Source organism: Monopterus albus, unplaced genomic scaffold (assembly GCF_001952655.1).
Source record: "Monopterus albus unplaced genomic scaffold, M_albus_1.0 scaffold3.1, whole genome shotgun sequence".
Classification (NCBI taxonomy): domain Eukaryota; kingdom Metazoa; phylum Chordata; class Actinopteri; order Synbranchiformes; family Synbranchidae; genus Monopterus; species Monopterus albus.
Window position 1 is genome coordinate 11,646,447 of NW_018127883.1, and position 14,310 is coordinate 11,660,756.

At 40.6% G+C, this 14,310-nt stretch overlaps 1 protein-coding gene across 1 annotated transcript in view; it reads left to right on the top strand.

Annotated features, from left to right (window-relative positions):
- Window positions 1-14,310, top strand: part of LOC109961278 (F-box/LRR-repeat protein 7) — a 19,356-nt gene that overhangs the window by 926 nt on the left and 4,120 nt on the right. Inside the window, exon 2 of the mRNA XM_020601973.1 lies at window positions 2,890-2,979. Within this exon, the coding sequence (XP_020457629.1) occupies window positions 2,890-2,979 (90 nt within the window). The remainder of the gene's footprint in view (window positions 1-2,889; window positions 2,980-14,310) is intronic.

The following is a 14,310-nucleotide window of genomic DNA, read 5'->3' on the forward strand; positions in this document are numbered from 1 at the left end:
GGACACTTTTTTGTCCATCTAGCTTCAGCTGGAGGAAGTTTACATAGTGCTGTATGTGTAGATGGCAGCATGTCAGGTATCTTTCATATGTGTTTACATGCAGGTATCAGGTTTTGGTGATATTTAGTTTCAACAATAAAACCAGTTTATATCACCACATAACAATTTAATTGGCTGGTTCCTCAGATACTATGTATTGGTCTAAAACCAAATCCCTGTGGATTCAGTGTAGGTGAGTTTGGCTTTGTAAGCTCATAGTCATTCTTATCTTGACTGATTGTTGTCCACAGTTCCTTATCCTAGTATTGTTGTTTGATTTGGAAACAATTTTGTGCAATATGATCACTGTCTTTCTCACAGCTTTAGACACATTGAAAAAAAAATAGCAGCAATAATAAACAATGGTGTGCGTGTGTCTTTTAGTGGAGGTTTTGTTTACATAAACCAAATCAAATAATACTGCATTTGGCTCTTGTCCTTGATTTCAGTGATGTGGCCACTGGACTGTCTTTTCCAACATTTTTCTAATCATCATCATCATTACTCATTCACAAAAACTGTGGCTCTCCTCTACTAAACACATTATTCTTGACTTGAGAGCAGAAATGTTTGTATAAATAACATTCCAGTGAGCAGTATTCCTAAGTTAATAACTAAAAAAAAAGATTGCAGCTCATGATGTTAAGAATAACATGTGGACCAGCTTCACCTAGGAATCCATCCTGCTGAGGTACATGCACAGATTTTACCACTTGCAACAAAATTAGCTGATCATGGCTCACAAAGTCAGCTATGACAACATTGAAACATACTTTAATGGTGAGTGAGTACTTGACAAAAGCAGGTATTACATTCATTAAACGCAATAAAAAGTAGTTTGACTTTGGTAATGTGACATCAGTAGATGTTAAGATGATGGTGTCTAAAGTCTCAGGACATCTGTAGTCTGCTCACAAGGATTAATTTGAAGTTGAACACATCCACCTTAGGTTTTTGGTTTAAGTGCAGAAATACATAAACATAAATCAAGTGTTTTAATACATTTTTTATTTGATAATCTTGCAGATAAAAATGATACTTCACACAAGCATTATTTGTCACAGAATGATGGCTTTTTCAGAGGATTCATAGGATTCAATGCACATTTTCACCTACATTGTCTTTGTGCTTAACATTGCACCTTAAAGATGTACAGTAACTCAGATTCCAGTCCTGCTGATCTGGTGACACCCATGGTTACTGGTGGCAACTTTAATCTACTATCAGAAAGGACAATGGGTGTGTGTGTTTACAGTGAAGCCAAAGAAAACAGAAGGTTTTAGCTCATTTTCTCAACTATCACAATCACAAAACCCAAGATGATGTCTTCAAATGACTTGTTTTATCAGGGCAACAGTCCTAAACCCAAAGTTATTCACTTTACAATCATTAAAAAGACAAAGCAAACAGCAACTACTGACGCTGGAGAACATGGAACTAATAAAGAGGCTGAAAACGAACAATCAATTGTCAAAATACATCCAGTTTTTTGTCAGTGAGTGAAATGTTTATTTTAATTCATTCAGTAATTGTTCTTTCTTGCCATTTTGCTATTTGCCATCTTGATAGTGTCTAAAACCGGTTTCTGGTAAATTCTGGAGTGTGTCTGTTCACATCTGTTTTCAAGTGTGACTCCACAATTAATGACAAACTGGTCACAACTGTGTTGCAGTGTTCCACCAGCACATACGACAGGAAACAGGAGCTTTTCTGTAAACTGTTTTTCCTTGAAAATCAGAAAACAATGGCCCAGGCCCAGATCCACATGCCCCAACTAAACAGCCCTAGAGAGGACAGAAGTCTATGTTTTCTGGTCTGCTGAGATATTAGCAGTGGTTTTACATTGACATCTGCAAGCTCTTTATGAATATCTCAGTCATTTCCGAGGACTTAAAGAGCTTTAGCAGCTGTGCCGGCTCACTGATGTCACCACAAAATGTCAGTCATACTCATATGTGCTGCATTGTTTTGATATTAATTAATATAAGTGCTCATAAGCCTTTGGTGTGGTACAGTCCTTCATATTTACTGCTTATTTTGGTAACTGTCCAGTCTGTTTGGGTGGCTGCACTTGACGTGCATGTGGCTGTGACTTTTTGGGAACACCTCTTCAGCCTGTTGTGCTGGATGAAAAGCACAGACTTTGTCTCAGGAAAGCCACAAATGTGCATTTATGATCTGACAGAAGGATGAAATGTCATAGACGACTACTCCACAGCCAGCCTGTAGTCAAGCCTGTCACACTCCGGCAGCAGAAGCACACATTCAAAAGAATATGTTGTAGAAATTTAGCTCTCATATGTGACTTTACAGAAATCCAAATCTTAAAGTCAATAATGTGAGCATAGCTCATAATTTAAGAGCTGTGCTGTAAATCCATGTAAGCTTAATAAAAAGCAGTTTAATGTGGCAGTTGTGAGACTACAGACCCTACATCTGAAAACGTTTGCTGCTGAGGACACATATAATTCATTCATTAAATAATTCCTCACTCATCCAAGTGAAGGCTGAAGGGAGCTTCAAGAGACTTTATTCTTCTTCTAAATGTAACAAAATGGACACTTATGCACATGTGCATGTGCCAAGGATGAGCATTCATCCAAAAGTGAGGAACATAAAAGGCATGGAAGCAGAGAGTGATGGGCTTTATATTTCCTTACAACCTCATTCTTCCACCTAATATGCAGCAAACACTCTTTAGGAACTCAGATAAAAAACTAAAAAGTTTACTTTAAGGAAAAAAAGGCATTACAGTAATAAAACAACATCATAAATGCTGTTTGTCATCTTAAAGTCACTACACTGTGTCCCATTAGTTTTGTTTTGTTTTTCCTCCCATTTCCCCTGCAGGTAAAGGGAGCTCAAGCATCTCTTCTGACATAAGTTCGAGCACAGATCACACACCAACTAAAGCTCCAAAGAATGTGGCTACCACCGAAGGTAAGGCATCTGGTGCTCATTAACCAAACTCCCCTTGCTTCTTCCTCCCCTCCTCCTCCCACTCCCCTCTTTCTCCTCCTCGTATTCACTTTCTGTGCTCCCTATTTTTGGAGAGAAACCTGTGTGTTCCTGAGATAACCTAAACTGAAAACAAACTTGCAGATCCCATCAGATCCCAGAAACCAAAGGCATTTCTTGGGTTTTGTTTTAGAAGAAGAAGAAGAAAAAAAACTTCTGGCCTGTCATTGTGGAGGAATGCTTATCTAAACTGTGGTCATATCGGGCTCAAAGTGTTGCCAGAGAGGGAGGTCCTTCAGAGAGGAGGGCGAGGGGGATTTTGTTGGACACGGTGAAGGTGTGGGGAGTAAAACTGTGGAAGGAGAGCTTCATCTTTCACTCAGACGATGTTGTTAATATCTCCAAGCTGCTCTCTAGCTCCCTCTTGCCTTCCCAGCATGCTGCCTGCCCCGATAATAATCCAACCCTGGCAAAGTTAATGTAGGGCGCTGCTCATCTTTGTCAGGTGTGTGTCTGTGTCATTAATCTAAACTGTACGCTCACTAATAACTCAGTAATACTTTCCAGCTGACGGATCCTTTTTGAAGCCTCCTGTCAACAGCTGTCTTGAATGTTTGATGCTTTTTTTAACAATTTGTCAATCAAAACAGTCATGGACATACACAAACTAAACTACAAAATGGCTCCTTTTGATATTTTTCATTAGCTTTACACCACAGTTTAAGTATTATTTTGGCTAATGGTTATTGTAAAATGACAGTATGCAGCATCCTACTGCTCACTGACCACACATCTTACAGATTTTCACAGACTCTGAGAGTGGATTAAACTTCCCATGGGAACTATTGAACGAGTACAAATCACAGAGTCATTGATTTTGATCATAAGCCTTATGAAAACCTGCCACAGATATACAGGTATTCTGGTGTCTCTCCGTTGGAGCAGTGGGCCCTGTGAGCTCTGAGTTAGTCATGACTTACCAACTGTTTTGTAAACACACAGTACTCACCCCATTCTTTCATGCATTGTCATCACCAATCTTAAATTTGCTCTAGCATGATGAATATAGCATTCTTGTGGTTTGAGCTACCCACAAGAAAATAAACACTAGCTACAGCCAGTGTTTATAACTGTCACCCAGCTGAAGATTTCAAGGTGTTTCACAGAGAGCAGCGAAAAAGCATCAGGCAAACTTTGATGTTGTCTTGTTTCATGTGAGATGCATGTCAGTTAGGTAGTTTTAGTGGTGATAATTCAGTGATTAACCTCGCTAAATGTAGAGTGCAGTGAACTATGCTCCTGTGAGAGAGCAGATTCCTGTTAATCATCTGACTTCCCTGGAAACGCTGACTCTCTCAGATCTGTACGTTGAGGAGCTTCTGCACTTATTGGGGTAATTGATAACTGTCCTGAACAACCTGTGCAGATATAGAGACAGAGTATAGTCCATCACCAGTGGTTTCCCAGTCATAATTTCCCTCCTGTCCTGAAATTGTTATTTTTTCTCCATGCTAAGTGGGAGTAATGACATGGTCTGGAACCACCATGGCCACAGTCAAATACCCCTTCCTTAAAAAGCAGAGACACACTTATGCATATGCACAAATACACACACACACACATACTGACACAGAGGCAGATCACATGGTCCTTACCCACCTCCTCTTATAGTCAGTTAAACTAATCAGGAAGCAGTCTGGGCTGTTTCCCCACCACACACCCAGAGTATTCAAATTAAGGCATCCAATGTCCTCATGTTGCTGTCACTGCTATATTAATACTAATTAGTTGTAACTGATGTTCAGGGCAGTGAACTGTGCTGAACTGTTATGCTGTACATTGAATCACATAAGGTTGTTATAAAGTTTTCCATTACGGTGTGATTCAAATGGTTAACTTGGACATGAGAATTTTGGGGAAATTACTAGACACTCCTTTATTATCACTGTAGGATTCCACTTAAAGATCCAGTAAATACAGTTGGCACATCCAACATTTGGAGCCATGTGCACAAACTGCATCTAAACAGATCTGATTTTTGGTGACCAGCTAACCCCGCCCATGACATTAAACTGTTTTTGACTGTTAGCTCACAGGATCGTACAGGTAGATGAATCATTTCATAGGAGGTGTGAAAGTCAGTGGACAAAAGGTTTGGACAAATTTAGCTGTGGCTTTAAAGTCACTAGGTAACTTGTGCTAAACAGTGGCCAATGTGGTCACAAGTGACAGTTACCTTATGGTGAATCCTCATGCATAGTGTAACGGTGGCACAAGTGGAGAAGAATCAACCAGTCAGTAAACAGACCTGTGTCACTTAAACACCAATATCAACCTAATCTTCTGGAAGTGCCAGAGCAGGTTAAGGCAGTAGAAAATGACTGAATGTATGCTATTGCTAACTGCTAATTGTCCAACATGTATTATCACAAAGTCAACATGAGGATGTTTCACACATTCTCCTCCTGAAAACGGAGTCAGACAGTCATCTGGCAAGTTTTTGTAATACGTCTCTGTATTTATTATTTCGATGGCTTGTGCAGGCTTGACCCAGTCGGGTTGTTTATTAGCTGCACACTGGAAGGCACAGTCCTGGACAGTAAATCCTTCCCCCGGGATGAAGTTGAGAATCTCCCAGCTGGGGTTACACTCTGACCTCGTAAGGGCCTCAGGGGTCTGTTTGGCACAGCTGAACTCAGGGTACGTTAGGAATGTGCCTCAGACATGGCAAGAGCAAAACCGACAGCACCCTGAGATGTTCAGCTTGCGTGCTGGAAGACTGTTTTGTGGCAAGCTGGAGCCACTGACGTAACATAGACATGTAGATCATGTCAAAATAGCCATGCTCTGGGGTTAGCTTCTTCACCCGTTTATACTGGCACCAAGAAAATAGATGAGACCCGGGGAATGGTGGGAACATTGAACTTACTGAGTTCAACTCTGTCTGCCAAGGACAAAAGAAAGAGTGATAACAGTGAAGGAGAAAATGTGTACTGTCTCCTTCCAACACTGTAAACATGTCAAGATTTATATGCAGTTCTCTGCATGCTTATCAAAAGAAGCATACCATTTAGACTATATTTCTTTAGAAGTCTTGTTTCTTGCCTTAAGACATTACAGTTTTCCCAAATGAGTTAATGCCAGTATCAGACCAGGGAACAGTTGGAACAGTTGGTTCCAGTGTATGGCCAGAGAAATAGAGTGAATTCTTCTTGTAATTCAGCTAATACTTTTATATATTTAGTTATTTATTTCTTTTATTCTCTTGCTCAAGTGCACTGTGGGGAGATGCTCCACCAATTTCAATGTGCAATCAACATGTACAATGACAATAAAGGCTTTCTATTCTGTTCTATTTCTATTCAAATTAGCACAAAAAGTGACATTGTACCAGCTTTCTGATGCATTTTACCCCTCAAAATTTAGTTTTTTTGAAAGTTTGTCGAAAATGCACATAAAACAAGTGGATGGCAATGCATCTCAAAAGTCACATGTTGACAGGCTCTAAGTCTGTGATAATACTGGAGCACATGGCTGTATGGAAGGCAGCGTCAGGGTCAGCTGTCCAGTCCAAACAGCCCCTCCAGAAAACTCCTATCCCCAGCATGTCAATACTTTTGCCCTTAAGGGCAACAAATCCCTCACACTTCATCTGTAAACGAACCTCATGCACTGATGACCCGTTTACTTGTGTTTACTCAGCCAGATATATAGTGTCTCACTGTTGATTTTTGCTGTGCCAAATATGAACGGCTATGGCGTGGCGCCTGTGTGTGTCATTGCCACTGGGGCATTTTTACTGCAGAGAGAAGATTTAAGATGTTATTCTCCACTTGCATTGCTACTTTTGTCCTTCATCTGTAGTCATTATTGCAGTACTTTCTTCTAAGCTACAGGCAAACTGCGAGCTGATGTAACACATGTTTGTAGAAGTCTTGGTGTAACTCTGCAGCTGTTTTGGAAGTTGTCAAACAGGAAGATAAGTTTGTTTAGATGAAGAAGCATCTGATTTTGGAGGGAAATGCTTGGCAGGTGATTGGATAGCTACTGGAGGATTAGAAGAAATAGCATTTTTATTTTATGCACAACCTCAAGAAGTTTATGTCTGTAAACTGCAGCTGTACGGGTGGAAAAGAATCTGCCCCTTTCCACCATTTTGGTTTAAGATACAAAGCAGCAGCAGCCTGCTGTAATTTTAAAGCTTTTTCATCAAGCCTATCTGTTGTAATGACAAATCTCAGTGGTTACTTCTAATCACTGTTGGAAACAGTGACAAAGAATGCCAGTGCTGTTTCCCTCAAATTTTCTCCATCCTCTATCCTCATTCCTTCCCCCTTCCTTTGCTCCAAGAGCCAGGAAATCTGAGCGAAAAAGCACAGAACAGGGTAGTGAAAAAAGGAAACAAGTGAAAGCAGTTTACCAAAGAAGGAGGAGGAGGGGAAGAAAAGGCAGTTCAGCAAATAGACCCCTCCGTCACATAACTCGTCTCTGATTGCTCCTCGGCCTCCCCGTTCGCTGGCTCAGGGAGGAAGCTCTGGCCCTGTTGCTTTGTATGCATTTGCCATTTCCTTTAACATGGCCACATTTTTCAGTTCAAATCCAGTGTGTTTGACAGGGGTTAGGAAAGATGCCAACTGGCCAAGACTGGGCACTTACTTCCTGTAAGAATTTGGCTCGCGAGTGATGTTTTTACTGTGATACACCTGGGTCTTTAGGCTTTTATGTGGCAATATGACCACAGTTGTGCACCAGCTGCCTGACACACTGGACTTCCCCTCCCCTCTTTTTATACTGCGGTTTGTTACATTACATGCACAGGGAAGTGTCAGTTGTGGCTGAAGCTGGGAGGAACATTTCTTTCTAGACAGTTTTCTTCAGGGAGCCGTGGTTAGATGAATTGTGTTTTATCAAAGGCAGAACATTTTATTTTATTCATTTTTTTGGCATTACTCTGAGAACAGCAGTGTCAGCCTGTCCATCAATTCACTACTTAGGTTCAGACTGAAATATCTAAACAGCAGTTAGATAACCATGCAGTTTGGTTTACACATTCATGCACTTCAGGATGAATTGTAATAACTTTGGTGATCACTTTGCTTTAGCATTGCCATTTTGAGGGTATTGACATGTTGTCATTAGCTCAAAGCACCACTGCACCAGGGCCTTTCTGTGTGGAGTTTCTGTGTTCTCATCATGCAAGTGTGGGTTTTCTCTGGGTACTCTGGCTTCCAAAGATTCCAAAGGTAACCTTCCAATGGTTAGGTTGATTGACAGCTAAAAATTGTCAGTCCTATTATTCTTGCTGGGAGTTACATGAGATGATCAATACATCCTTGTGTCTATATGTTAAATATGAAGGTAGAGCCAGGAACCGGTTGGCTTTAGCGTACCAGACACTGGAGAAACAGCTAGCCTTTGTAAGAGGTATTAACTGGCAAACCCTGGCCTACCAGCTCCTGGCTGTAGCTTCATGTTTACCATACAAACACAAGAGGGGTAGGTCTCTCAGTTTTCACAACTAACGCTCAGCAAATAGACATGATTGCTAAGATTTTTTTCCTGTGACAAAATCTGTGGGACGACTTTATAAAGAACATTTTTTACCGTACAAGACAAATCACCTCTTTCTGAAATGAACCATTTTTGTCAGATTAAAAGATTTTCCGCACTTCCCTTGTTCTGGTGGTTTAACCATATGAGGTCATTACATCATTTACTCATCACAACCAAATCAACTGTTTAGGCCAATTCTCACTTTTCCATTGCTGCGCTTCTCGGTGCTGTGCGTGTAGCCAAAGTTAGTCATGACATGACTGGCACTGCACACTCTGACCCTCTGCACACACCAAGAAGGACAAACACTTCAGAAAGGCAAATCAGACTCTGTCACCCTGTCTTTTACATCCTACTTTAACAACCTTTTTATTTAAGAAATGACATGATCTGGAATCTCAGTGATTTGCTAAAAACCAGACCCATTTTGAATGATGCCAGATTGTTTCTGGAAAAGTTGTGCTGTGATGACAAAAGCTCATTTTTGAGTGAATGAGTTTGTTTTTAAATTTGGATTTAGGTCATCGAAACATCTTCTCTCCTCCTCAGCTGTGGATTTATAAAGTGAGTGTGCAGAAGTGTGTGTCTTTAGAGGCAGAGTACTCATTTAAGGAAATTTGTTGCATTGTGGGGAAAACATATTCCTGGTGCATGTATAGCTGCATTTTCAAGAACGACTCTCATGACTGAGTGTGAGAATAGCTGCAGTCCAGTGGAACTACAAAGTCTGTTTCCTGTCTAAGTGTGCACATTGCAGAAGAACCAGCAGGCCCCATTGTCTTTCAGGTTGCCCGATGACGTAAGACCTTCCTGTAGTGAAGGCTTTGCTGATAATCCAGCCGCCACACTGTACGGTAATATCAACTTCCATGTATTCAGTAAAACCCGAGACAGACCCAGATGTTTTTTATCCCAGCAGTTCCCTCATTCAGTTGAATATTTCCCTTTTATAAACTGGACCATGTAACCATTTAGTGCTGATAAATCAGTTGTTTTTTTATGTGTTTGCCTGGTTATTTCTTTTTAAATAGCTGATCATTTCTTTTTAACAGTCCCCTCCACTTGTGTTGATTTAGTTTTCCTGACTTATGAGTAGAAAATGAGCATCTTTGATTCCCTCACATAGTCTCCACCGCCATGTCTGGGCAGGGGGGGAGCACACTGAAGCTTGCAGAGCAGGAACACGTCACAGGGCTAATGGATTGGTCTGTTCTGCCAGATGCAGTGGTGATAATGCTGCAGATGGAGTCTTAGTAGAGCTTCACAGCACTGCAAGAGCCTACGTTGATTCCCTGTGGCTTTAGTTTATGACCAGACTGCATCAAAGTCTGACCTGACCCTGCCTGTGCACTTGTCTCTGTATCTGGTAAAGTCTGCAGACTCTTCTGCCAATTTATCTTCCCTCTTTATGTTCCCCTTGCCCTATTTTCTTTAGCTTTCCCTTGAATCTGTTTTTGTGTGCTACTTTTGTATTCGAAAGTCATCAGGTTTTTGTCATTAAGGCGACATCACTGAACATCCAGCTGCACCTCGTCATCATGCAGGCATCTTGTCTTCTCAGTGATTGCTCCAGTTGACTTGCATTAAACTTTTGGTACCAAAGCACAACCCAGATGTGGCTCAGAAGTAAGGCTGAGTTGATGTTAATGGCATCCTGCTGTGGTACTGCTGCACATCAGCTTATATTTTGGTATAAGTGGCAAATGATTTCAGCCAAGCATGTCTGGCTGTGGCTATATGCGCATTCAAACTGCATGAGTTTCTCTTTAATTTCACCACTGCTCCGTTGTTCATTGTCCATACTGAAGACCAGATGTTTCACTGTTTCTTCTCTGATTTCCTGAACCACACTGAGTCGTCCACCATCTGCACTCACAGTGCCTTTAAGAGAAGTTTCACAGCTGGATGGTATTTGTTCCGTTAATGATACAGAGATATAAAACACAGCACTGTTGGTTAACTGGCACAGTTGTCTGCAGTTACAGAAAGTTTATTCTTTCATGGTTAAAGCTTGGAGACGCTGGCAAATGCCCTGCACTTTCCAAACAATCATAACCCAAGATCCACATACTAACTTTTTCTGGAGGTTTTAGTTGTATCAGGTGATCCTAATTAGCACAGAGAGTTTGCTTAGTTGCCATGGGGACAAGTCAGCTCAGCAGCTGTTATGATTCCATCCGTAGCAATTTTAGGATCTCTCACCCATTTTGGCTTCAAGATAAGCACTATTCATTATTATCCTTGGAAAAACTAGATTTTGGCATAACAATATGCTTGTCTTACTAATTATGGAGATGGGACTGATTGAGTTGGTGAGAATATGGAAAAACATGCACTGTGGAAATGAACCCAGCTTGCCTGGGAGAAAGTCTTCTGTTTTATGTACCAGTCACCCACCCCAAGCTCCCCTTAAAACACGCCGTGTGGCGTTGTACATCTCTGTACTTCTTCCTTTGCTCGTGTCACAGTTTCTGCACTCACTATACATGTAGGTCACCAAACTATAGCATGTAACTGCTGATGGTTATTACCACCTGGCACAAAGGACACATAGAGTCAGTTTTTACAGGAGGATGCTCCCTGATTGGGCATTGTAAGACATGTGCTACCAAAAAACTGACTCAAAATTTTGTTTTTTGGCCATAAATACATACAATTATACAATTAAGGTTATTTTTAATGTAATTAATTTGGTGGCCTTTGGACCAGAAGCCAAAAATATACTGATAGCTCAGTTACATAGTATGTGGTTCCAGACATGTTGGACAAATCCACAAACACTAGGTGTTAACTCTGGAATTTTGCAATATTTAAAATACTCTTGAATAGCCATTAAAGCCTCAGCACTAGTATTGTCACAATATGTTTGGACAGGTGTGTGAAATTTGAAATAGATGAGGTGTTTAAATTGACCTCAGACCATTAAATCCCTTGTATTAAGCTTAAAAAAGCATTATAGATGACCTAAAAGAAATAATAATACTCATTTATTGTTGAACTAATCTCAGAGGGACCACCCACAAATATGTGATACATTAAACCTGCTCTGAGCTCAAGCATATCCCACAAGTAGCCTTAAACTGCAGTGTACTACTGAAAGCTGAATAAAATGAGTTTGCTGGCGTTTTTTGACATGTAGTGCATTTTAGATGCAAGTGAGAATTTGAAAGTGTACACAAGGCTGCTTTAAAGTAGTCACACGTTCCCAAAAGGATGAGTCTGTGGATGCCATCAGAAGAGAGCTGGGAGGCAGACTGAGCTGAAGGCCTGGAATACAGATCTGCAGGACAGCCATAAGTACGGTGTCAGTGGCCGGCTGTCCCTCCCTGCACACAAATCCACACGACAGGCAGGATGCTGTCCATTTGTCATGCAGATGCTGACACACACTGAGCCAGCTGAATGTCTAAATTTGGCTGGTTCAACTTACTTCACTGCAGCTAGAAATACAGATTAATACAGCATTAATGCTGAGTTTAGGCAATTACTGCATATCAGTGTAGATTTGTCTGGCACAGTGAGGCAACAGTAAGTTATCATGGTTGTTTCTGCACTGTACTGTAGCCTTCTGAGTGATTTCCCCCATTGTTACTGGGTTCCTGCATTTGAGATACAATTATTCTGCAGTTCCTAGAAAAGGCTTAGGCCTTGGCTTGCTGCATGAAAACAAAACATACACTCAAGACTTGTGTTGGACAAGTCAGCACAATAGTCAGCACTGGTAACCCTAAACATGGTCATTTCTTCATCATTACAAAGTCAACAGTGGAAATTTACCAAGTACATTTATTCTAGTACAAGCAGTACTTGTTCTGTTTAAATATGTTTCTGGGGTATTATAATTTTATGTAGCTGTATACTTTTACTGAATTACAAAGGGAAATATTTTACTTATTTTAAATTCTTGACAGCTTTAATTACCATATCTCAGATTAAGATTTCACATAAAAACAAACAAGTGAAACATGTGAAAAATGAAAAGCATCATTAAAATCTGTGTAGCACAACTTCTTGCTTCTTATGAACCCTCATTTATCATCTCAAGAATAACACACCATATCAATCATGTTGTATCTGCACTGCTATATGCACTGTATATATAACCACTGACTCTATATAAAGATGGACATGGCGTTGCCACTTCCCTCTACTATGCAAATGTGAAGCCAAAACATCGTGAATGTGGCAGCTGCCATCTTGGCATTTTGTGACCAGATTCTGCACAGTAGCAACCGAGTAGAATCAAGCCACCAATGAAAGCTGTTAAATCAGCCAAAATAGACCTCTTTTTATATAATCCAATAACCGAAATCACCTTTTGGAAGAATTTATCTGATTTGTACTTTGAGTATTTAGTTTGGCTCATGTCTACTAGCATGGAGGGGGTGGGATTTATGACCTATACTGCAACAAGCCGCAGCAATCGTGTCACGGTGGCTTCACTTCTGGGAACTGTCACAGTGTTCATATTTTATACAGCCAATGTATAAAACCTTTTAGGACATCTGCCAAGTTCCTGAGACCCCATTAAGGTCCCAAGTATTGGAAATAAATTTTCTGAGTAAAAGGCACAGAATTATTGCCGCATACTTAAGTAGAACCTTTTGAATAAAATTTATGTATTGCCTTTTGGTATAAAAGTCTAAAGAAGAGTTTCAGCACCTTATAAATGTTTTGTGAAGATGACTCACTGGAGATTTATACAAGACTTGCCCTTATCATCACATAGATAGTAGATAGTTTTTTGTCCTTTAATCCTGCAGAATAATGGGGGAACAGCTAAAAGTTACATCAATCGTGTGACTAGTTGAAATGCTTTTAACAATGACTGTCAATCGAACCACACTCCTTTTGATTAGACGAGATGAACTGGTGGTGATGGTTGGGGTGGGGCGGGATGATAGACACAGATGGCATCAGAGGAGAACGCTCAGCTTCCCAGTGTAAACCGTCCCCTCAAGGATTCAGATCTGACACCTCTGACAGTGAAACAGAGGCTCCATCATCTCATGCCACAGTGATGAGATACAAGAACCACTTCTCATAGCTGCATCTTCAGATGTGGCGGCAATCAGTGCACATCTGTCATGAGGGCCCCAGTGTTTACACAGGGCTAACTGAACATTGTCGGCCCCTGCACCAGACTCCTCACTTTGAAGTCACACGGTTCATCTGATGAAGTCCTGTGTGCTTCCCAAATGCCTGGAAGATAAATGGGATGCATTTTTCCCAAACATCCCAAAGCATGATAACTAGATCCACGGAAACTCTGCTTCATTCATGATAAAAGCCGGAGTGGCTATAGTACCATTACAATGAACCCTTCTTGATGTGTTTTGTTGGCTTTTTGTATATTTTTCCTATCATGTCATTGCCAGCACTGATACAGTGAAGTTTAATGGAAGAAAATACTTTAGGTTACCTAAGACAGCAATGGTAAAGGTTGGTGTTTGGAGTGAAACACAACACTTACAGCTGTACACTGGGAAAATTCAAAAAAGAAGAGGAAGGAATACAATCCTTCAACAACATAGACCTCAGAAGGTCAGAATGTAATGCAGCCACAAGATTTGACACGCACTAAAGGAGTATTACACCAATTTTACCAAGCCTCTGCAGATTTACACATCAAAGTTTGTTTGCCGGTCTTGGAGAAGGCTGTTGTGTATGTGAAACGCCTTCTATAAAGCTTTTTTGTGGCTCCAGAAGGAGTTTCATGAAATCTGATCATTTAAGTGAAGTCACTTGATTCAGAGTTGG